This window comes from Oncorhynchus mykiss, chromosome 13, assembly GCF_057628025.1.
Source record: "Oncorhynchus mykiss isolate SJ-2025 chromosome 13, ASM5762802v1, whole genome shotgun sequence".
NCBI lineage: Eukaryota > Metazoa > Chordata > Actinopteri > Salmoniformes > Salmonidae > Oncorhynchus > Oncorhynchus mykiss.
The window spans coordinates 7548293-7571828 of record NC_143034.1 but is presented as its reverse complement, the minus strand read 5'-3'; the positions used below and the strand labels follow the sequence as shown (position 1 = coordinate 7571828).

The 23536-nt window shown below is 44.0% G+C and overlaps 1 protein-coding gene across 1 annotated transcript; it reads right to left on the bottom strand.

The window, feature by feature from the left end:
- Positions 1-4867: 4867 nt before the first annotated feature.
- On the bottom strand, positions 4868-23196 carry LOC110515431 (uncharacterized). Its single transcript, XM_036948547.2, is given in 10 exon segments — positions 4868-6298; positions 6483-6716; positions 6872-7008; positions 8717-8800; positions 9230-9316; positions 10000-10239; positions 10396-10455; positions 11469-11525; positions 22540-22731; positions 23109-23196. Coding segments are annotated over 9 exon segments (1524 nt in total). The 5' UTR covers positions 22721-22731; positions 23109-23196; the 3' UTR covers positions 4868-5854.
- Positions 23197-23536: the final 340 nt, after the last annotated feature.

Genomic DNA, 23536 nt, shown 5'->3' with positions numbered 1-23536 from the left:
GCTACTTTGTGATTGACACTTTTTTTTCTCATGCGTTCCGGTACCTCAAGCCCCCCGGATATCCCCCCTGTAAGCTATTGTAAGAGAGATTAAAAAAAAAATAAAGTTAGAGAGATAGAGGGTAAGAGAGAGAAAGAGTAAGTACATCTAATTCTGCCATTCATTCGTGTCATAATATCGTGATAAAATGTTCACGGTCTTGAAAATAGAACCCTAACGTTCTCTTTGGTATCGCGTGATTTTACGTCAGTCTCACGAAGACTACAGAACTGGCAACGTACAAGTTTAATCTTTATTGTCAACATACCAGACAATTTGGCGTTGACACTTCCTCCCACTGGTGTTCACACGGAGCGATTTTTAAGGCCACGCCTCCAACAAGTCACACCTCCAAACATTGTATCATATCAGTTAGCAAACAAAAAAAACAGGCAACTTCTGCGCACTTGTGTGCTGCCATAGTTACATTGGCAGTACCAGTCCAATAAAGGCTTGAGGCAACACTCTTGCCGCCTGAAGGAAGGTCACAGTGAGGTCACAGTGAGGCTGTCAATGAGAGCAGTACCATGGTCACCACACTGTAGCTGGTCCTGATCCCCCTCAACTCCATGGTCACCACACTAGCTGGTCCTGATCCCCCTCAACTCCATGGTCACCACACTGTAGCTGGTCCTGATCCCCCTCAACTCCATGGTCACCACACTAGCTGGTCCTGATCCCCCTCAACTCCATGGTCACCACACTGTAGCTGGTCCTGATCCCCCTCAACTCCATGGTCACCACACTAGCTGGTCCTGATCCCCCTCAACTCCATGGTCACCACACTGTAGCTGGTCCTGATCCCCCTCAACTCCATGGTCACCACACTGTAGCTGGTCCTGATCCCCCTCAACTCCATGGTCACCACACTGTAGCTGGTCCTGAACCCCCTCAACTCCATGGTCACCACACTGTAGCTGGTCCTGATCCCCCTCAACTCCATGGTCACCACACTGTAGCTGGTCCTGATCCCCCTCAACTCCATGGTCACCACACTGTAGCTGGTCCTGAACCCCCTCAACTCCATGGTCACCACACTGTAGCTGGTCCTGAACCCCCTCAACTCCATGGTCACCACACTGTAGCTGGTCCTGAACCCCCTCAACTCCATGGTCACCACACTGTAGCTGGTCCTGATCCCCCTCAACTCCATGGTCACCACACTGTAGCTGGTCCTGATCCCCCTCAACTCCATGGTCACCACACTAGCTGGTCCTGATCCCCCTCAACTCCATGGTCACCACACTGTAGCTGGTCCTGATCCCCCTCAACTCCATGGTCACCACACTGTAGCTGGTCCTGATCCCCCTCAACTCCATGGTCACCACACTAGCTGGTCCTGATCCCCCTCAACTCCATGGTCACCACACTGTAGCTGGTCCTGATCCCCCTCAACTCCATGGTCACCACACTGTAGCTGGTCCTGATCCCCCTCAACTCCATGGTCACCACACTAGCTGGTCCTGATCCCCCTCAACTCCATGGTCACCACACTGTAGCTGGTCCTGATCCCCCTCAACTCCATGGTCACCACATTTGTAGCTGGAGGGAGGAGGCTGCAGCAAATAGCTGATGGACACACAGTCTGAAAGCTCTGTGGAGGAATGGAAACACACACACACACACACACACACACACACACACAAACACACACACACACACACACACACACACACACACTGATTAAACAGTGCAAAGTCATACTGCAGTATACAATCACTCTGTGGAGGAATGGAAACACACACACACACACACACACACTGATTAAACAGTGCAAAGTCATACTGCAGTATACATTCAGAAACACCAGTGAAGGGGCCTCCCGAGTGGTGCAGTGGTCTAAGGCACTGCAGTGCTAGCTGTGCCACTAAAGATTCTGGGTTAGAGTCCAGGATCTGTCGCAGCCGGGCCTCGACCGGGAGACCCATGGCGCGGCGCACAATTGGCTCAGCGTCGTCCAGGTTAGGGGAGGGGTTTGGCCGGCAGGGATGTTCTTGTCCCATCATGCACTAGCGACTCCTGTGGCGGGCCGGGAGCAGTGTACGCTGACACAGTCGCCAGGTGTTCGGTGTTTCCTCCGACACATTGGTGCAGCTGGCTTCCAGGTTAAGTGGGCATTGTGTCAAGAAGCAGTGCGACTTGGTTGGGTTGTGTTTCAGAGGACGCATGGCTTTCGACCTTCGCCTCTCCTGAGTTAGTACGGGAGATACAGCGATGGGACAAGACTGTAACTACCAATTTGGATACTCCTCGAACTTTTCCAATCTCACTTGCCACTCCTTCCCCAACAATATCTGCACACTCTCTCTCTCTGCCTTCCATGCCACTCTCCAACCCCTCTCTCTCTCTGCCTTCCATGCCACTCTCCAACCCCTCTCTATCTCTGCCTTCCATGCCACTCTCCAACCCCTCTCTATCTCTGCCTTCCATGCCACTCTCCAACCCCTCTCTATCTCTGCCTTCCATGCCACTCTCCAACCCCTCTCTCCCTCCCGTCTTACCCCTTCCACCTCTCCCTCCCTGAGTAAGCAAGCAGCCATGCACAAGTCTTGGGTTGTGTGATCTGGAACAGCTCATAGGCTCCTGCTCTGTCTGCTGTTTCTGTAGTGAGACAGCTTGATGTACCAGCACACCTCCTGGACAGGACACTAGTTTATCACAAGGCCTTAACCCCAATCTATCTCCCTATATTGCTGTGTGCAGCATTTCCCAGAGGGGGATCATTTTGGTTTTGGTTACATTTTATTTGGATAGTGCAGATTTGGTATCTATAGATCCTCTACAGTTGGTCATACTATCAACAGACAATCTGTTCATAAAGCAACTGCTTGCCAAGGTTAGAATAAGGTTTATGGTAAAGGGTCAGTTTAGGGTCAGGATAAGGGTTATGGTAAGGGTCAGTTTAGGGTCAGGATAAGGGTTAAGGTTACGTTAGAGCTAGTAGAAATGTTACTGATAGTCTGTAGAACATCTACAGATGGACTAACCAAATAAAGTGTTACCTTGGTTTTTGCCCGAGCGCTACACAGCTGATTAAAAATAATCAAAGCTTGATGAGTTGATTATTTAAAATCAGCTGTGTATGACTAGGACAAAATCTCAAATACACACACCCCTTAGGGACCCCAGGGCCGAGTTCGCGAAAAGCGGGCGTGGTGCAAAGCAGAGACCGCACCAGGTCCCATTAACAGCGTTGGGAAAGCTGCTCTGAAAATATAGTTTTACCAAGCCACCAATTACTGAACACTGGAAGTTAAGCTACTGGTACGCTAACACTACTTTTGAGAAACAAAGTTTACTCAGTGACTTTGAAAAAATAAAATAAAAGTATTTCACTACTACATCCCAAACTACTTCATAAATTACCATCTCTAAATCTGAAACGTTAGACTACATATTGCAAGAACAGATCACTTCGGGGGTCAAATGTCAGCAGAATGTGTAATTTAGCTTAATACCACAAAAACAAAATGTTTCAAGTGAGAATTCGGCACGTCTGATAAAAGACAGGAAGAGATTGTCTACTTCACCCATTTTGTGTCGTTCCAGTAGTTAGCGACATGCCAAAAAAAGTAATTAACTGAAAACCCTACTGAAACCCATTTTGTAACGTTCCCCAGCAAACACTACTGAAACCCATTTTGTAAACGTTCCCCAGCAAACACTACTGAAACCCATTTGTAACGTTCCCCAGAAAACACTACTGAAACCCATTTGTAACGTTCCCCAGAAAACACTACTGAAACCCATTTTGTAACGTTCCCCAGAAAACACTACTGAAACCCATTTGTAACGTTCCCCAGAAAACACTACTGAAACCCATTTTGTAAACGTTCCCCAGCAAGAAAACCCAAATAATAATTGCTCAGAGTCACTGACAACAACCAAAACGAAACAGGAGGGGTTCTGAAAGACACTCATGGGGGGTGTCCACTGATAGTTGACTAGCAACAACAACAACTGGAACGTAAAAGACACCCACTAAATTTTCCCAAGAGGCAAACAAAATAAAACCCCAAACTGAAAAGACAGGAAGCAAAACCAAAACTGGGAAGATCAGACACAGGAATGTTTATGTAGAAATCAAAGCGGAATGCAAACTAAAAGGTGTTGACCCTCCACATCTCTCAAGACCACTGGCCCAGCCGCTTTTAAATTTCACCTGGGCAAGCACTTGACTGATTTCCTTATAGGAACTGTAACTCAGTAAAATCTTTGAAATTATTACATTTATATTTTTTGTTCAGTGTAGTTAAATTACACGTAGTTCCCCGACAGCCCATTTGGTTTACTTTGGTTTGACTAATTTTGTCCATTCTTCGTTATAAACCACCTGTTTTTTTAGGGGATAATACATGTTTATTCTGAGGAAGAGCTCCTTATCAGTAGGAAACACACTTTAGTGTGAAACTAATGGGAGGGACTAAGGCTACATAACAAATGGTGCACTATTCCCTATACAGTGCACTACAGAGCGCTATGGGCTAAAAACACAAACTTCACTGGCTGCATTGTGAATGCGACTCAATAGCACCACCTACAGGACGACAGGGGAAACTACGGACTGCATTGTGATTGCGACTCAATAGCACCACCTACAGGACGACAGGGGAAACTACGGACTACATTGTGATTGCGACTCAATAGCACCACCTACAGGACGACAGGGGAAACTACAGACTGCATTGTGAATGCGACTCAATAGCACCACCTACAGGACGACAGGGGAAACTACGGACTACATTGTGATTGCGACTCAATAGCACCACCTACAGGAAGACAGGGGAACTTAATTATTTAAAACTAAGTTTTCACAGGATGAAACGCATTAGAATAGTTGAGTGTTATTTATTAAAATCAGATCAATACTCAGATAATATAATAAGAGACAAAATCAGTAAACTGTGTTTACCAGAGAATGTGTTCATTAGTACTGTAGTATAGTATACACTGTTTTGCATCCCTAATGACACCCTATTCCCTATTATGTAGTGCACTACTTTTAGCCAGAACCCTATGGGCCCTGGTCAAACGTAGTGCACTAAATTGGGTGTCATTCAGGACTCAGATGAACAATTTCTTGTCAAACATCACATTCTCTGACACTTTAAAAAGCTCATATTTGAGCTCACGGAGTAAACAACTGACGTTCTGCAAAAGGGAGGAATAGTCTAGGTCACTGAATGGTGTCCCTACTCCCTTTATAGTGCACTCCTTTTGACCAGAGCCCAGTGTGAATGGTGTCTCATTTGACCAGAGCCCAGTGTGAATGGTGTCTCGTTTGACTAGAGCCCAGTGTGAATGGTGTCTCGTTTGACCAGAGCCCAGTGTGAATGGTGTCTCGTTTGACCAGAGCCCAGTGTGAATGGTGTCTCGTTTGACCAGAGCCCAGTGTGAATGGTGTCTCGTTTGACCAGAGCCCAGTGTGAATGGTGTCTCGTTTGACCAGAGCCCAGTGTGAATGGTGTCTCGTTTGACCAGAGCCCAGTGTGAATGGTGTCTCGTTTGACCAGAGCCCATAGTGAATGGTGTCTCATTTGACCAGAGCCCAGTGTGAAGGGTGTCTCATTTGACCAGAGCCCATAGTGAATGGTGTCCCGTTTGACCAGAGCCCATAGTGAATGGTGTCCCATTTGACCAGAGCCCATAGTGAATGGTGTCTCGTTTGACCAGAGCCCATAGTGAATGGTGTCTTGTTTGACCAGAGCCCATAGGGACATCATGAAGCAGTAAAACCTCCCATCATGATCACAGTTCAGACACACATTGGCACGTTTCCAGTACTCTTATTTCGTAGTCCGCTTAGAGAGGACTTTTATTTTGAAGCCACCGCCACCCCCGTGTCTTCACTAGGAGATGATTGGACAGTGTCTCTCATGTGACACTCTTGGTGCCTCTTCAGCTGCCCTGACGCCGTAAACCCTTTCCCACATGCGCTACACAGGAAAGGCCGCTCCCCTGTGTGTGTCCTCATGTGTAGCTTCAGACTCCCCGGTGTGGTGAACCCCTTATCACAGACAGTACAAGGGTACGGCCTCTCTTTAGTGTGTGTGATCTGATGCACTTTCAGGTTGCCAGATTGGGCGAAACTGGTCCCGCATATGGCGCAGATGAATGGTTTCTCTCCGGTGTGTGTCCGCTGGTGGCTCTTCAGGTCTCCAGCACGCAAGAAGGTTCGGCCGCAGAAGGAACAGCAGAATGGTTTCTCTCCGGTGTGGGTTCTCTGGTGGGTCCGCAGGTTCCCCAACTCCGTGAAGCTCTTCGATTGGAGACAGATAAACAAAAAGACACAAAAATGAAAGAGGGGAAACAGAGAAATATCGCACACACAGCTTATAAGACTTGCTTTTCAAAGAGAATGGCAAATCTATAACTCGCATTTCTATCTGAAAACTGTTGGTTCGTACACAAAGCTACATAAGGCAACTTTAATTGACACGCACCTTGCCACACTGGCAAATGTGGTAGGTCTTCTGCCCCGTGTGGAGCAGCTTGTGTTTCTTCAGGTCGTGGGCTCGGGAGAACCGTTTCCCGCACTCTGAGCATTGGTGTGGTTTCTCCTTGGTGTGTGTCTGCAGATGGGTCTTCAGGTTGCCGCGGATGGCGAACCCTTTACCGCATACGGAGCAGTGGTGGAGGTTCTCCCCTTTGTGGATCATCTGGTGGCACTTGAGCGACTTGTATCAAATCAAACATTTATTTAGATCATTACTTACAACAAAATGCAGTGCAAAGTGCTTCCCATACATTAAATCAATAAACCGTGAGAAAGATAAAAACAAAACAGCAGACGACGAGTAAATAGATGAATTAAGACCGTAAAACAACGAACCTTGAAGTAGGAGAAGCTTTTCCCACAGTCATTGCAGTGGTACGGTTTCTCCTCCCGGTGAGTCTGCTGGTGGTCTTTATAGTGGGCCAGCCGGGAGAAGCTTTACTGACACTGGGAGCACTGGTACGGTTTCTCCCCTGTGAATAGAATAACTTCCATTTTTTAATAAAGTGTATATTGATTTAAACTGGGGTTGAGAACAACGTTGCAGAAGCAGGCGGCAGCGGAGTGAGGGGACGAAGAAACAGATAGGGGAGTTTCTCTCTGCGCTTAGTTATAATCAACTTAATGTTAAAAAAAAAATGCAATAAAATGTAATAAAATAAGCTAATGCAAATACTGAAACTCCCAATGTCATATCCAACCGTTATACTAATTTAAAGCAATAGTCGTGTGTGTGGTCACCTAAATGATCATTTCAGCACTGACTTGACTGGGACAGCGCCACCACAGTGCTTTAAGAAAAGTGTGGGTGACTCGTCTTGATAAATCAATTAACTAAAATGGCAGATTATTATTTATTTATTTAATTCGCTGAATCTTCTTTTGGATATTGGACAACAATTAGGCCGGGGAAATGTTAGCTAAGTGAGTAACTTGATTCCAGTTTGGGGAAATGTTAGCTAAGTGAGTAACTTGATTCCAGTTTGGGGAAATGTTAGCTAAGTGAGTAACCTGATTCCAGTTTGGGGAAATGTTAGCTGAGTGAGTAACCAGATTCCAGTTTGGGGAAATGTTAGCTAAGTGAGTAACCTGATTCCAGTTTGGGGAAATGTTAGCTAAGTGAGTAACCTGATTCCAGTTTGCTCATATATATTAAGTGATCAGAGCATTTTGCCAGCGTGTTATGTGGCTGTAACAAGTGGATTCTGCTCTTCTCTGGCGTGGCAGCCTGTCCTCCTCCAAACCAAAAGCCTGTGTCTTGTCTGATAATCAGTCAATGAGATTTTATTCAACTTAAATCGCTGTCTGTACATCAGAAAGAATTCACAACCCCTTGACTTTTTCCTAAATGTTGCATCATGGTCACAAATGTCTCTGGCCCAGCAAATACTGGAATCCTGGCTGCTACTGCGGCTGAGAGAGAAACGTAGTGGGCTGAAAAGGTGGGCAGACTTCCATAGTTTCCCCCCCACCCCTTAACACAGCATGGCAAGCCTGAAACCGTCGGGCTGAGAATGAGAACTCTACACAGAACACATACCAATGATATGGGAGACATAAACAAGATTAACATAAATACCAATGATATGGAAGACAGAAACAAGATGAACAGAAATACCAATGACATGGAAGACAGAAACAAGATGAACAGAAATACCAATGACATGGAAGACAGAAACAAGATGAGCATAAATACCAATGACATGGAAGACAGAAACAAGATGAACATAAATACCAATGTCATGGAAGACAGAAACAAGATGAACATAAATACCAATGACATGGAAGACAGAAACAAGATGAACATAAATACCAATGACATGGAAGACAGAAACAAGATGAACATAAATACCAATGACATGGAAGACAGAAACAAGATGAACATAAATACCAATGACATGGAAGACAGAAACAAGATGAACATAAATACCAATGACATGGAAGACAGAAACAAGATGAACATAAATACCAATGATATGGAAGACAGAAACAAGATGAACATAAATACCAATGACATGGAAGACAGAAACAAGATGAACATAAATACCAATGACATGGAAGACAGAAACACAAGATGAACATAAATACATTTTCATTTAAAAGCCGATACAAAACGTTTAGTGTCTTTCTGAGGGATATAAACCTGAGAGGTAAAACGGCATATTGTATTATATAACTGACCTGTGTGGATGCGCTGGTGGATCTTGAGGTTACCCTGCGCAGTGAAACCTTTCCCACACTCGGAACACTGGAACGGCTTCTCTCCTGATAAATAGATGGACAGATGGACAGACGGACAGAACGTTTCAATGTCACAAATAACAGATTTTAAAAAACACATCGAGGCCCAATCAAAGAGAGTTTTGAGACACTGGTAACATTTGTAGGCAATTATAATATCAACATCTGTTATAATACATTACATCATATCATTAACATCATGTATTTTTATTTCATTTGGCAAGTCAGTTAAGAACAAATTCTTATTTACAATGACTGCCTACCGGGGAACAGTGGGTTAACTGCCTTTTTCAGAGGCAGAAGGACAGATTTTGACCTTGTCAGCTCGGGGGATTCCATCCAGCAACCATTTCGGGTTACTGGCCCAACGCCCTAACCACTAGGCTACGCTGCCGCGCCCTGATCATCAACAAACATCATCCTCTATACACCTGGAAGAAGGAGCCACTACACCTGTGTGGGTCATCTGGTGTTTCTTCAGCCCTCCCAGACTGGTGAAAGTCTTCCCACACTGGTGACAGACGCGGTTCACCCTCTCTCCTAGGGATGAGTTAGAGGTACTGATAGTCGATCAAGAGCATCCATATATATCGATTCCAACATTTTGTCATCTAAGCCAGAAATCTTGCTTGTTTGTAGGTGACCAAATACTTATTTTCCACCATAATTTGCAAATAAATTCATAAAAAAATCCTACAATGTGATTTTCTGGATTTTTTTTCTCATTTCGTCTGATGAAAATTACAGGCCTCTCATCTTTTTAAGTGGGAGAACTTGCACAATTGGTGGCTGAATAAATACTTTTTTGCCCCACTGTATATCGATTCCAACATTTTGTAATCTAAAAATAATACATTTAAGTGATATTTCCCATTGCTAGAGTTGTGATAATTGGCAGGCATGGTGTGGTCTGGTGGATGTTGAGTTGTGATGTTATGGCAGGCATGGTCTGGTCTGGTGGATGTTGTGATGTTATGGCAGGCATGGTCTGGTGGATGTTGTGATGTTATGGCAGGCATGGTCTGGTGGATGTTGAGTTGTGATAATTGGCAGGCATGGTCTGGTGGATGTTGAGTTGTGATAATTGGCAGGCATGGTTTGGTGTACTGAATTTGGCGCTGTGGTGCAATAAGGCTTGAGCACCACTATGGCTGCTTACAGCTATATTCTATCTTGTAATAGTTTATGCCAAATACTGAAAAATAATAATTGTTCACAATAACCTGTGTGGATGGTGAGGTGTCTCTTCATGTCGTCTGAGCGTGAGAAACATTTCCCGCAGACGGAGCACTGATGGGGTTTCTCTCCGCTGTGAGTCTGTGTGTGCCTCTTCAGGCTCCCCACGGTGATGAAGGTCTTGTCACACTGGGAGCAATGGTGTGGCTTCTCCACTGCACTCTGAGCGTTCGAACTCTGTTCATTCTCCCCGTCTAAACTGTCTGTGTCCGAGTTGGCGCCCCCTCCTGCTTCCGTGACAACACTACAGGTTAAATACTGTAGGGGACCGTGTGCATCTCTTAAGATCAATGTTCTCTTACGTAAACACTATCAAAGTGGATACAACCAAAGCTTTTATCATCCCCATGAATGGTTATTGTGGCCTGAGGCCTGTAACCAACCTGAGTTGGTCTCATCTCCGCCACCTCCCTCCTCCGCAACTCTTTTAACAATAGAAAGCCCTGTTAAAATACAGATTCACATGAATAGAACCGATAATATACATCAGAACCTCTATAACAGGCAACCAGGTAACCAGGCAACGGGGGCCTGAGTGTCTGCTGATGTATATTATTTCTGTCAATCAGTGTTTGATATAGACATGGGTAACTAGGAGTGTACAATAATGAGTGCAGAAGGTTAGGAGCACAGAGGACTATCCTCACCCATTCCAGCTAGCTACTGTCCTGCTACTTCCCAGAGGACTCTCTCCTCACCCATTCCAGCTAGCTACTGTCCTGCTACTACCCAGAGGACTCTCTCCCACCCCATTCTAGCTAGCTACTGTCCTGCTACTACCCAGAGGACTCTCTCCCACCCCATTCTAGCTAGCTACTGTCCTGCTACTACCCAGAGGACTCTCTCCCACCCCATTCTAGCTAGCTACTGTCCTGCTACTACCCAGAGGACTCTACTGTACTACTACCCAGAGGACTCTACTGTACTACTACCCAGAGGACTCTACTGTACCACTACTACCCAGAGGACTCTACTGTACCACTACTACCCAGAGGACTCTACTGTACCACTACTACCCAGAGGACTCTACTGTACCACTACTACCCAGAGGACTCTACTGTACTACTACTACCCAGAGGACTCTACTGTACTACTACTACCCAGAGGACTCTACTGTACTACTACTACCCAGAGGACTCTACTGTACTACTACTACCCAGAGGACTCTACTGTACTACTACTACCCAGAGGACTCTACTGTACTACTACTACCCAGAGGACTCTACTGTACTACTACTACCCAGAGGACTCTACTGTACTACTACTACCCAGAGGACTCTACTGTACTACTACTACCCAGAGGACTCTACTGTACCACTACTACCCAGAGGACTCTACTGTACCACTACTACCCAGAGGACTCTCCTGTACCACTACTACCCAGAGGACACTACTGTACCACTACTACCCAGAGGACTCTCCTGTACCACTACTACCCAGAGGACTCTCTACTCACCCGACTTCACTGCTCCTCCTTCCTCCTCATCCATGTCCACTTTCACAACGTTACGCCCTGGTGGAGAACACAAGATACAGTACTGAAAACAGACCGTAGTGATGAATAGACTAGCCTGAAAACAGACAGTGATGAATACACTAGCCTGAAAACAGACAGTAGTGATGAATAGACTAGCCTGACTGAAAACAGACAGTAGTGATGAACAGGCTAGCCTGACTGAAAACAGACAGTAGTGATGAATAGACTAGCCTGACTGAAAACAGACAGTAGTGATGAACAGACTAGCCTGACTGAAAACAGACAGTAGTGATGAATAGACTAGCCTGACTGAAAACAGACAGTAGTGATGAACAGGCTAGCCTGACTGAAAACAGACAGTAGTGATGAACAGGCTAGCCTGACTGAAAACAGACAGTAGTGATGAACAGACTAGCCTGACTGAAAACAGACAGTAGTGATGAACAGGCTAGCCTGACTGAAAACAGACAGTAGTGATGAACAGACTAGCCTGACTGAAAACAGACAGTAGTGATGAATAGACTAGCCTGACTGAAAACAGCCCGTAGTGATGAACAGACTAGCCTGACTGAAAACAGACAGTAGTGATGAACAGACTAGCCTGACTGAAAACAGACAGTAGTGATGAACAGACTAGCCTGAAAACAGACAGTAGTGATGAACAGACTAGCCTGACTGAAAACAGACAGTAGTGATGAATAGACTAGCCTGAAAACAGACAGTAGTGATGAACAGACTAGCCTGACTGAAAACAGACAGTAGTGATGAACAGGCTGAAAACAGACAGTAGTGATGAATAGACTAGCCTGACTGAAAACAGACAGTAGTGATGAACAGGCTAGTCTGAAAACAGACAGTAGTGATGAATAGACTAGCCTGAAAACAGACAGTAGTGATGAACAGACTAGCCTGACTGAAAACAGCCCGTAGTGATGAACAGACTGAAAACAGACAGTAGTGATGAATAGACTAGCCTGACTGAAAACAGACAGTAGTGATGAACAGGCTAGTCTGAAAACAGACAGTAGTGATGAATAGACTAGCCTGAAATTAGACAGTAGTGATGAATAGACTTGCCTGAAAACAGACAGTAGTGATGAATAGACTTGCCTGAAAACAGACAGTAGTGATGAATAGACTAGCCTGAAAACAGACAGTAGTGATGAATAGACTAGCCTGACTGAAAACAGACAGTAGTGATGAACAGACTAGCCTGAAAACAGACAGTAGTGATGAACAGACTAGCCTGAAAACAGACAGTAGTGATGAACAGACTAGCCTGAAAACAGACAGTAGTGATGAATAGACTAGCCTGAAAACAGACAGTAGTGATGAATAGACTAGCCTGACTGAAAACAGACAGTAGTGATGAACAGGCTGAAAACAGACAGTAGTGATGAATAGACTAGCCTGACTGAAAACAGACAGTAGTGATGAACAGGCTAGTCTGAAAACAGACAGTAGTGATGAATAGACTAGCCTGAAAACAGACAGTAGTGATGAAATGACTAGCCTGACTGAAAACAGCCCGTAGTGATGAACAGACTGAAAACAGACAGTAGTGATGAATAGACTAGCCTGACTGAAAACAGACAGTAGTGATGAACAGGCTAGTCTGAAAACAGACAGTAGTGATGAATAGACTAGCCTGAAAACAGACAGTAGTGATGAATAGACTTGCCTGAAAACAGACAGTAGTGATGAATAGACTTGCCTGAAAACAGACAGTAGTGATGAATAGACTAGCCTGAAAACAGACAGTAGTGATGAATAGACTAGCCTGAAAACAGACAGTAGTGATGAATAGACTAGCCTGACTGAAAACAGACCGTAGTGATGGAAAGACTAGCCTGAAAACAGACAGTAGTGATGAATAGACTAGCCTGACTGAAAACAGACCGTAGTGATGGACAGGCTAGTCTGAAAACAGACAGTAGTGATGAACAGACTAGCCTGACTGAAAACAGACAGTAGTGATGAACAGACTAGCCTGAAAACAGACAGTAGTGATGAACAGACTAGCCTGAAAACAGACAGTAGTGATGAACAGACTAGCCTGAAAACAGACAGTAGTGATGAACAGACTAGCCTGAAAACAGACAGTAGTGATGAATAGACTAGCCTGAAAACAGACAGTAGTGATGAATAGACTAGCCTGAAAACAGACGGTAGTCATGAACAGGCTAGCCTGACTGAAAACAGACCGTAGTGATGGAAAGACTAGCCTGAAAACAGACAGTAGTGATGGAAAGCCTGAAAACAGACGGTAGTGATGAACAGGCTAGCCTGACTGAAAACAGACCGTAGTGATGGAAAGACTAGCCTGAAAACAGACAGTAGTGATGAACAGACTAGCCTGAAAACAGACAGTAGTGATGAACAGACTAGACTGAAAACAGACAGTAGTGATGCACAGACTAGCCTGACTGAAAACAGACAGTAGTGATGAACAGACTAGCCTGACTGAAAACAGACAGTAGTGATGAACAGGCTGAAAACAGACAGTAGTGATGAATAGACTAGCCTGAAAACAGACAGTAGTGATGAACAGGCTGAAAACAGACAGTAGTGATGAATAGACTAGCCTGAAAACAGACAGTAGTGATGAACAGACTAGCCTGACTGAAAACAGCCCGTAGTGATGAACAGACTGAAAACAGACAGTAGTGATGAATAGACTAGCCTGACTGAAAACAGACAGTAGTGATGAACAGGCTAGTCTGAAAACAGACAGTAGTGATGAATAGACTAGCCTGAAAACAGACAGTAGTGATGAATAGACTTGCCTGAAAACAGACAGTAGTGATGAATAGACTAGCCTGAAAACAGACAGTAGTGATGAATAGACTAGCCTGAAAACAGACAGTAGTGATGAATAGACTAGCCTGAAAACAGACGGTAGTCATGAACAGGCTAGCCTGACTGAAAACAGACAGTAGTGATGAACAGACTAGCCTGACTGAAAACAGACAGTAGTGATGAATAGACTAGCCTGACTGAAAACAGACAGTAGTGATGAACAGGCTAGCCTGACTGAAAACAGACAGTAGTGATGAACAGGCTAGCCTGACTGAAAACAGACAGTAGTGATGAACAGGCTAGCCTGACTGAAAACAGACAGTAGTGATGAACAGACTAGCCTGACTGAAAACAGACAGTAGTGATGAATAGACTAGCCTGACTGAAAACAGACAGTAGTGATGAACAGGCTAGTCTGAAAACAGACAGTAGTGATGAACAGGCTAGTCTGAAAACAGACAGTAGTGATGAATAGACTAGCCTGACTGAAAACAGCCCGTAGTGATGAACAGACTGAAAACAGACAGTAGTGATGAATAGACTAGCCTGACTGAAAACAGACAGTAGTGATGAACAGGCTAGTCTGAAAACAGACAGTAGTGATGAATAGACTAGCCTGAAAACAGACAGTAGTGATGAATAGACTTGCCTGAAAACAGACAGTAGTGATGAATAGACTAGCCTGAAAACAGACAGTAGTGATGAATAGACTAGCCTGAAAACAGACAGTAGTGATGAATAGACTAGCCTGAAAACAGACGGTAGTCATGAACAGGCTAGCCTGACTGAAAACAGACAGTAGTGATGAACAGACTAGCCTGACTGAAAACAGACAGTAGTGATGAATAGACTAGCCTGACTGAAATCAGACAGTAGTGATGAACAGGCTAGCCTGACTGAAAACAGACAGTAGTGATGAACAGGCTAGCCTGACTGAAAACAGACAGTAGTGATGAACAGGCTAGCCTGACTGAAAACAGACAGTAGTGATGAACAGACTAGCCTGACTGAAAACAGACAGTAGTGATGAATAGACTAGCCTGACTGAAAACAGCCCGTAGTGATGAATAGACTAGCCTGAAAACAGACAGTAGTGATGAACAGACTAGCCTGACTGAAAACAGACAGTAGTGATGAATAGACTAGCCTGAAAACAGACAGTAGTGATGAACAGACTAGCCTGAAAACAGACAGTAGTGATGAACAGACTAGACTGAAAACAGACAGTAGTGATGCACAGACTAGCCTGACTGAAAACAGACAGTAGTGATGAACAGACTAGCCTGACTGAAAACAGACAGTAGTGATGAACAGACTAGCCTGACTGAAAACAGCCCGTAGTGATGAACAGACTGAAAACAGACAGTAGTGATGAATAGACTAGCCTGACTGAAAACAGACAGTAGTGATGAACAGGCTAGTCTGAAAACAGACAGTAGTGATGAATAGACTAGCCTGAAAACAGACAGTAGTGATGAATAGACTTGCCCGAAAACAGACAGTAGTGATGAATAGACTAGCCTGAAAACAGACAGTAGTGATGAATAGACTAGCCTGAAAACAGACAGTAGTGATGAATAGACTAGCCTGACTGAAAACAGACCGTAGTGATGGAAAGACTAGCCTGAAAACAGACAGTAGTGATGAATAGACTAGCCTGACTGAAAACAGACAGTAGTGATGAACAGGCTAGTCTGAAAACAGACAGTAGTGATGAATAGACTAGCCTGAAAACAGACAGTAGTGATGAACAGACTAGCCTGACTGAAAACAGACAGTAGTGATGAACAGACTAGCCTGACTGAAAACAGACAGTAGTGATGAACAGACTAGCCTGAAATCAGACAGTAGTGATGAACAGACTAGCCTGAAAACAGACAGTAGTGATGAACAGACTAGCCTGAAAACAGACCGTAGTGATGGAAAGACTAGCCTGAAAACAGACAGTAGTGATGGAAAGACTAGCCTGAAAACAGACGGTAGTGATGAACAGGCTAGCCTGACTGAAAACAGACCGTAGTGATGGAAAGACTAGCCTGAAAACAGACAGTAGTGATGAACAGACTAGCCTGAAACAGACAGTAGTGATGAACAGACTAGACTGAAAACAGACAGTAGTGATGCACAGACTAGCCTGACTGAAAACAGACAATAGTGATGAACAGACTAGCCTGACTGAAAACAGACAGTAGTGATGAACAGACTAGCCTGACTGAAAACAGACAGTAGTGATGAATAGACTAGCCTGACTGAAAACAGACAGTAGTGATGAACAGGCTAGTCTGAAAACAGACAGTAGTGATGAATAGACTAGCCTGAAAACAGACAGTAGTGATGAACAGACTAGCCTGACTGAAAACAGCCCGTAGTGATGAACAGACTGAAAACAGACAGTAGTGATGAATAGACTAGCCTGACTGAAAACAGACAGTAGTGATGAACAGGCTAGTCTGAAAACAGACAGTAGTGATGAATAGACTTGCCTGAAAACAGACAGTAGTGATGAATAGACTAGCCTGAAAACAGACAGTAGTGATGAATAGACTAGCCTGAAAACAGACAGTAGTGATGAATAGACTAGCCTGAAAACAGACAGTAGTGATGAATAGACTAGCCTGACTGAAAACAGACCGTAGTGATGGAAAGACTAGCCTGAAAACAGACAGTAGTGATGAATAGACTAGCCTGACTGAAAACAGACAGTAGTGATGAACAGACTAGCCTGAAAACAGACAGTAGTGATGAACAGACTAGCCTGAAAACAGACAGTAGTGATGAACAGACTAGCCTGAAAACAGACCGTAGTGATGGAAAGACTAGCCTGAAAACAGACAGTAGTGATGGAAAGACTAGCCTGAAAACAGACGGTAGTGATGAACAGGCTAGCCTGACTGAAAACAGACCGTAGTGATGGAAAGACTAGCCTGAAAACAGACAGTAGTGATGAACAGACTAGCCTGAAACAGACAGTAGTGATGAACAGACTAGACTGAAAACAGACAGTAGTGATGCACAGACTAGCCTGACTGAAAACAGACAGTAGTGATGAACAGACTAGCCTGACTGAAAACAGACAGTAGTGATGAACAGACTAGCCTGACTGAAAACAGACAGTAGTGATGAACAGGCTGAAAACAGACAGTAGTGATGAATAGACTAGCCTGACTGAAAACAGACAGTAGTGATGAACAGGCTAGTCTGAAAACAGACAGTAGTGATGAATAGACTAGCCTGAAAACAGACAGTAGTGATGAATAGACTAGCCTGACTGAAAACAGACAGTAGTGATGAACAGGCTAGTCTGAAAACAGACAGTAGTGATGAATAGACTAGCCTGAAAACAGACAGTAGTGATGAATAGACTTGCCTGAAAACAGACAGTAGTGATGAATAGACTAGCCTGAAAACAGACAGTAGTGATGAATAGACTAGCCTGAAAACAGACAGTAGTGATGAATAGACTAGCCTGAAAACAGACAGTAGTGATGAATAGACTAGCCTGACTGAAAACAGACCGTAGTGATGGAAAGACTAGCCTGAAAACAGACAGTAGTGATGAATAGACTAGCCTGACTGAAAACAGACAGTAGTGATGAACAGGCTAGTCTGAAAACAGACAGTAGTGATGAATAGACTAGCCTGAAAACAGACAGTAGTGATGAACAGACTAGCCTGACTGAAAACAGACAGTAGTGATGAACAGACTAGCCTGACTGAAAACAGACAGTAGTGATGAACAGACTAGCCTGAAAACAGACAGTAGTGATGAACAGACTAGCCTGAAAACAGACAGTAGTGATGAATAGACTAGCCTGAAAACAGACAGTAGTGATGAATAGACTAGCCTGAAAACAGACGGTAGTCATGAACAGGCTAGCCTGACTGAAAACAGACCGTAGTGATGGAAAGACTAGCCTGAAAACAGACAGTAGTGATGGAAAGACTAGCCTGAAAACAGACAGTAGTGATGAACAGACTAGCCTGAAAACAGACAGTAGTGATGAATAGACTAGCCTGAAAACAGACAGTAGTGATGAACAGACTAGCCTGACTGAAAACAGACAGTAGTGATGAACAGACTAGCCTGACTGAAAACAGACGGTAGTGATGAACAGACTAGCCTGACTGAAAACAGACAGTAGTGATGAATAGACTAGCCTGAAAACAGACAGTAGTGATGAACAGACTAGCCTGACTGAAAACAGACAGTAGTGATGAACAGACTAGCCTGACTGAAAACAGACAGTAGTGATGAACAGACTAGCCTGAAAACAGACAGTAGTGATGAACAGACTAGCCTGAAAACAGACGGTAGTCATGAACAGGCTAGCCTGACTGAAAACAGACCGTAGTGATGGAAAGACTAGCCTGAAAACAGACAGTAGTGATGGAAAGACTAGCCTGAAAACAGACGGTAGTCATGAACAGGCTAGCCTGACTGAAAACAGACCGTAGTGATGGAAAGACTAGCCTGAAAACAGACAGTAGTGATGGAAAGACTAGCCTGAAAACAGACAGTAGTGATGAACAGACTAGCCTGAAAACAGACAGTAGTGATGAATAGACTAGCCTGAAACAGACAGTAGTGATGAACAGACTAGCCTGACTGAAAACAGACAGTAGTGATGAACAGACTAGCCTGACTGAAAACAGACGGTAGTGATGAACAGACTAGCCTGACTGAAAACAGACAGTAGTGATGAATAGACTAGCCTGAAAACAGACAGTAGTGATGAACAGACTAGCCTGACTGAAAACAGACAGTAGTGATGAACAGACTAGCCTGACTGAAAACAGACAGTAGTGATGAACAGGCTAGTCTGAAAACAGACAGTAGTGATGAATAGACTAGCCTGAAAACAGACAGTAGTGATGAACAGACTAGCCTGACTGAAAACAGCCCGTAGTGATGAACAGACTGAAAACAGACAGTAGTGATGAACAGACTAGCCTGACTGAAAACAGACAGTAGTGATGAATAGACTAGCCTGACTGAAAACAGACAGTAGTGATGAACAGGCTAGTCTGAAAACAGACAGTAGTGATGAATAGACTAGCCTGAAAACAGACAGTAGTGATGAACAGACTAGCCTGACTGAAAACAGCCCGTAGTGATGAACAGACTGAAAACAGACAGTAGTGATGAATAGACTAGCCTGACTGAAAACAGACAGTAGTGATGAACAGGCTAGTCTGAAAACAGACAGTAGTGATGAATAGACTTGCCTGAAAACAGACAGTAGTGATGAATAGACTAGCCTGAAAACAGACAGTAGTGATGAATAGACTAGCCTGAAAACAGACAGTAGTGATGAATAGACTAGCCTGAAAACAGACAGTAGTGATGAATAGACTAGCCTGACTGAAAACAGACCGTAGTGATGGAAAGACTAGCCTGAAAACAGACAGTAGTGATGAATAGACTAGCCTGACTGAAAACAGACAGTAGTGATGAACAGACTAGCCTGAAAACAGACAGTAGTGATGAACAGACTAGCCTGAAAACAGACAGTAGTGATGAACAGACTAGCCTGAAAACAGACCGTAGTGATGGAAAGACTAGCCTGAAAACAGACAGTAGTGATGGAAAGACTAGCCTGAAAACAGACGGTAGTGATGAACAGGCTAGCCTGACTGAAAACAGACCGTAGTGATGGAAAGACTAGCCTGAAAACAGACAGTAGTGATGAACAGACTAGCCTGAAACAGACAGTAGTGATGAACAGACTAGACTGAAAACAGACAGTAGTGATGCACAGACTAGCCTGACTGAAAACAGACAGTAGTGATGAACAGACTAGCCTGACTGAAAACAGACAGTAGTGATGAACAGACTAGCCTGACTGAAAACAGACAGTAGTGATGAACAGGCTGAAAACAGACAGTAGTGATGAATAGACTAGCCTGACTGAAAACAGACAGTAGTGATGAACAGGCTAGTCTGAAAACAGACAGTAGTGATGAATAGACTAGCCTGAAAACAGACAGTAGTGATGAATAGACTAGCCTGACTGAAAACAGACAGTAGTGATGAACAGGCTAGTCTGAAAACAGACAGTAGTGATGAATAGACTAGCCTGAAAACAGACAGTAGTGATGAATAGACTTGCCTGAAAACAGACAGTAGTGATGAATAGACTAGCCTGAAAACAGACAGTAGTGATGAATAGACTAGCCTGAAAACAGACAGTAGTGATGAATAGACTAGCCTGAAAACAGACAGTAGTGATGAATAGACTAGCCTGACTGAAAACAGACCGTAGTGATGGAAAGACTAGCCTGAAAACAGACAGTAGTGATGAATAGACTAGCCTGACTGAAAACAGACAGTAGTGATGAACAGGCTAGTCTGAAAACAGACAGTAGTGATGAATAGACTAGCCTGAAAACAGACAGTAGTGATGAACAGACTAGCCTGACTGAAAACAGACAGTAGTGATGAACAGACTAGCCTGACTGAAAACAGACAGTAGTGATGAACAGACTAGCCTGAAAACAGACAGTAGTGATGAACAGACTAGCCTGAAAACAGACAGTAGTGATGAATAGACTAGCCTGAAAACAGACAGTAGTGATGAATAGACTAGCCTGAAAACAGACGGTAGTCATGAACAGGCTAGCCTGACTGAAAACAGACCGTAGTGATGGAAAGACTAGCCTGAAAACAGACAGTAGTGATGGAAAGACTAGCCTGAAAACAGACAGTAGTGATGAACAGACTAGCCTGAAAACAGACAGTAGTGATGAATAGACTAGCCTGAAAACAGACAGTAGTGATGAACAGACTAGCCTGACTGAAAACAGACAGTAGTGATGAACAGACTAGCCTGACTGAAAACAGACGGTAGTGATGAACAGACTAGCCTGACTGAAAACAGACAGTAGTGATGAATAGACTAGCCTGAAAACAGACAGTAGTGATGAACAGACTAGCCTGACTGAAAACAGACAGTAGTGATGAACAGACTAGCCTGACTGAAAACAGACAGTAGTGATGAACAGACTAGCCTGAAAACAGACAGTAGTGATGAACAGACTAGCCTGAAAACAGACAGTAGTGATGAATAGACTAGCCTGAAAACAGACAGTAGTGATGAATAGACTAGCCTGAAAACAGACGGTAGTCATGAACAGGCTAGCCTGACTGAAAACAGACCGTAGTGATGGAAAGACTAGCCTGAAAACAGACAGTAGTGATGGAAAGACTAGCCTGAAAACAGACAGTAGTGATGAACAGACTAGCCTGAAAACAAGACAGTAGTGATGAATAGACTAGCCTGAAACAGACAGTAGTGATGAACAGACTAGCCTGACTGAAAACAGACAGTAGTGATGAACAGACTAGCCTGACTGAAAACAGACGGTAGTGATGAACAGACTAGCCTGACTGAAAACAGACAGTAGTGATGAACAGACTAGCCTGAAAACAGACCGTAGTGATGAATAGACTAGCCTGAAAACAGACAGTAGTGATGAACAGACTAGCCTGACTGAAAACAGACAGTAGTGATGAACAGACTAGCCTGACTGAAAACAGACAGTAGTGATGGAAAGACTAGCCTGAAAACAGACAGTAGTGATGAATAGACTAGCCCAGGGAAATTCCAGTCCTCTGGGGCCTGATTGGTGTCCCACTTTCCCCCCATTCCTACCTAGCAAACACACCTGATTTAAACTAATTGCATGTTTAACTGAAGATCGTGATTAGATGATTATTGGAGTCAGGTGTGTTAGCTGGGGCTGGGACAACACTGTGACATTAATCAGGCCCTGGAGGAATGGAGTTGCCCAGGCTAGCCTGACTGAAAACAGACAGTAGTGTTGATGAAAGACCATCAGCACTATGAATAAGCTAGCCTGACTGAAAACAGACAGTAGTGTTGATGAAAGACCATCAGCACTATGAATAAGCTAGCCTGACTGAAAACAGACAGTAGTGTTGATGAAAGACCATCAGCACTATGAATAAGCTAGCCTGACTGAAAACAGACAGTAGTGTTGATGAAAGACCATCAGCACTATGAATAAACTAGCTTGACTGAAAACAGACAGTAGTGTTGATGAAAGACCATCAGCACTATGAATAAGCTAGCCTGACTGAAAACAGACAGTAGTGCTCTTGTCAAATCACACTCCATAAGGAGTTGGCAATATAGGGGAAACAGGCTGTCAGTCAGGCTATGAAGAGGCTACACAGCACAGTAGAGTTTATTGTAGCCCAATATTGACTTGACTCAACAACTGAATTTACCAGAGTCTACATCATCGCTATCCTCTTCCTCTTCATCAGCCTCCTCCTCGTCATTACCATCATCATCTTTGACAGCCACACCGAGTTCCAGTGTTTGACTGCAGTCTTCCAGCCTCCCTGACGTCATCTCTGGACGTCTCTGGGCCGGGTCACTAGCATCCGGGGATTCCGGATCAGACATGGTGCCACAGTCTTAAATATGAAGAGGAGATATGTGATCGATCGATCGATCTATTCAGAAAACACACTGACGTCTAGCTATCTAACGCCGTTATTGTATCAGATATGAGTCTACGCTTGCTAGTTCGCTGCTTGCAGAACATTGGAGGAAAAACAACAATGGTCACTGATCTAGTTAAGGTTAGCTAGTTACTGAGACCGGAATAGCCTGCACATGTTGTAGATTATACATCCTCTGTGGCTACTGACTAGGTGGAGGACGTGGGGGAAAAAAGCCATAGGCGCATCCTAGTTAGCTCGACCTGACGCTTCCCTGGCTGGTAGTCGTTCTAGTAGCTTAAACACTGACATAGGATGTTGGGGACAAATTTCAACGTTATACAGATTACCTGGGATAGGTTTTCTTCAATTATTTGACATGGAGGAGGGTCGGGGAATCCAACTGTAAACTTCCGCCTGTATGAGGAAAAAGGTGTGTTCACGAGCATCACGTATGCGCAGTCATTGCGCTTCTTTCACTCTGTTTGGATTGTTTTTATTATGATTTATATTTAATCTTTATTTAACTAGGCAAGTCAGTTAATAACACATTATTATTTATAATGACAGCCTACTAGTCGGTAGAGCAGTATACTATTCGGCGTACAGTAGTATTGGTGTAAAAAGGAGATACATGTATCGGATGCTCTTATCAAGAGCGATTTAAAGGCGCAATTCGGCAGGACTCCTTGACTTTTTATTTAAATCTAAGACATTTCTAGAAAATGAATGTGTCTAAACTACTTGGTAAGCTCAACATTTTTAAACGTCTTTATTT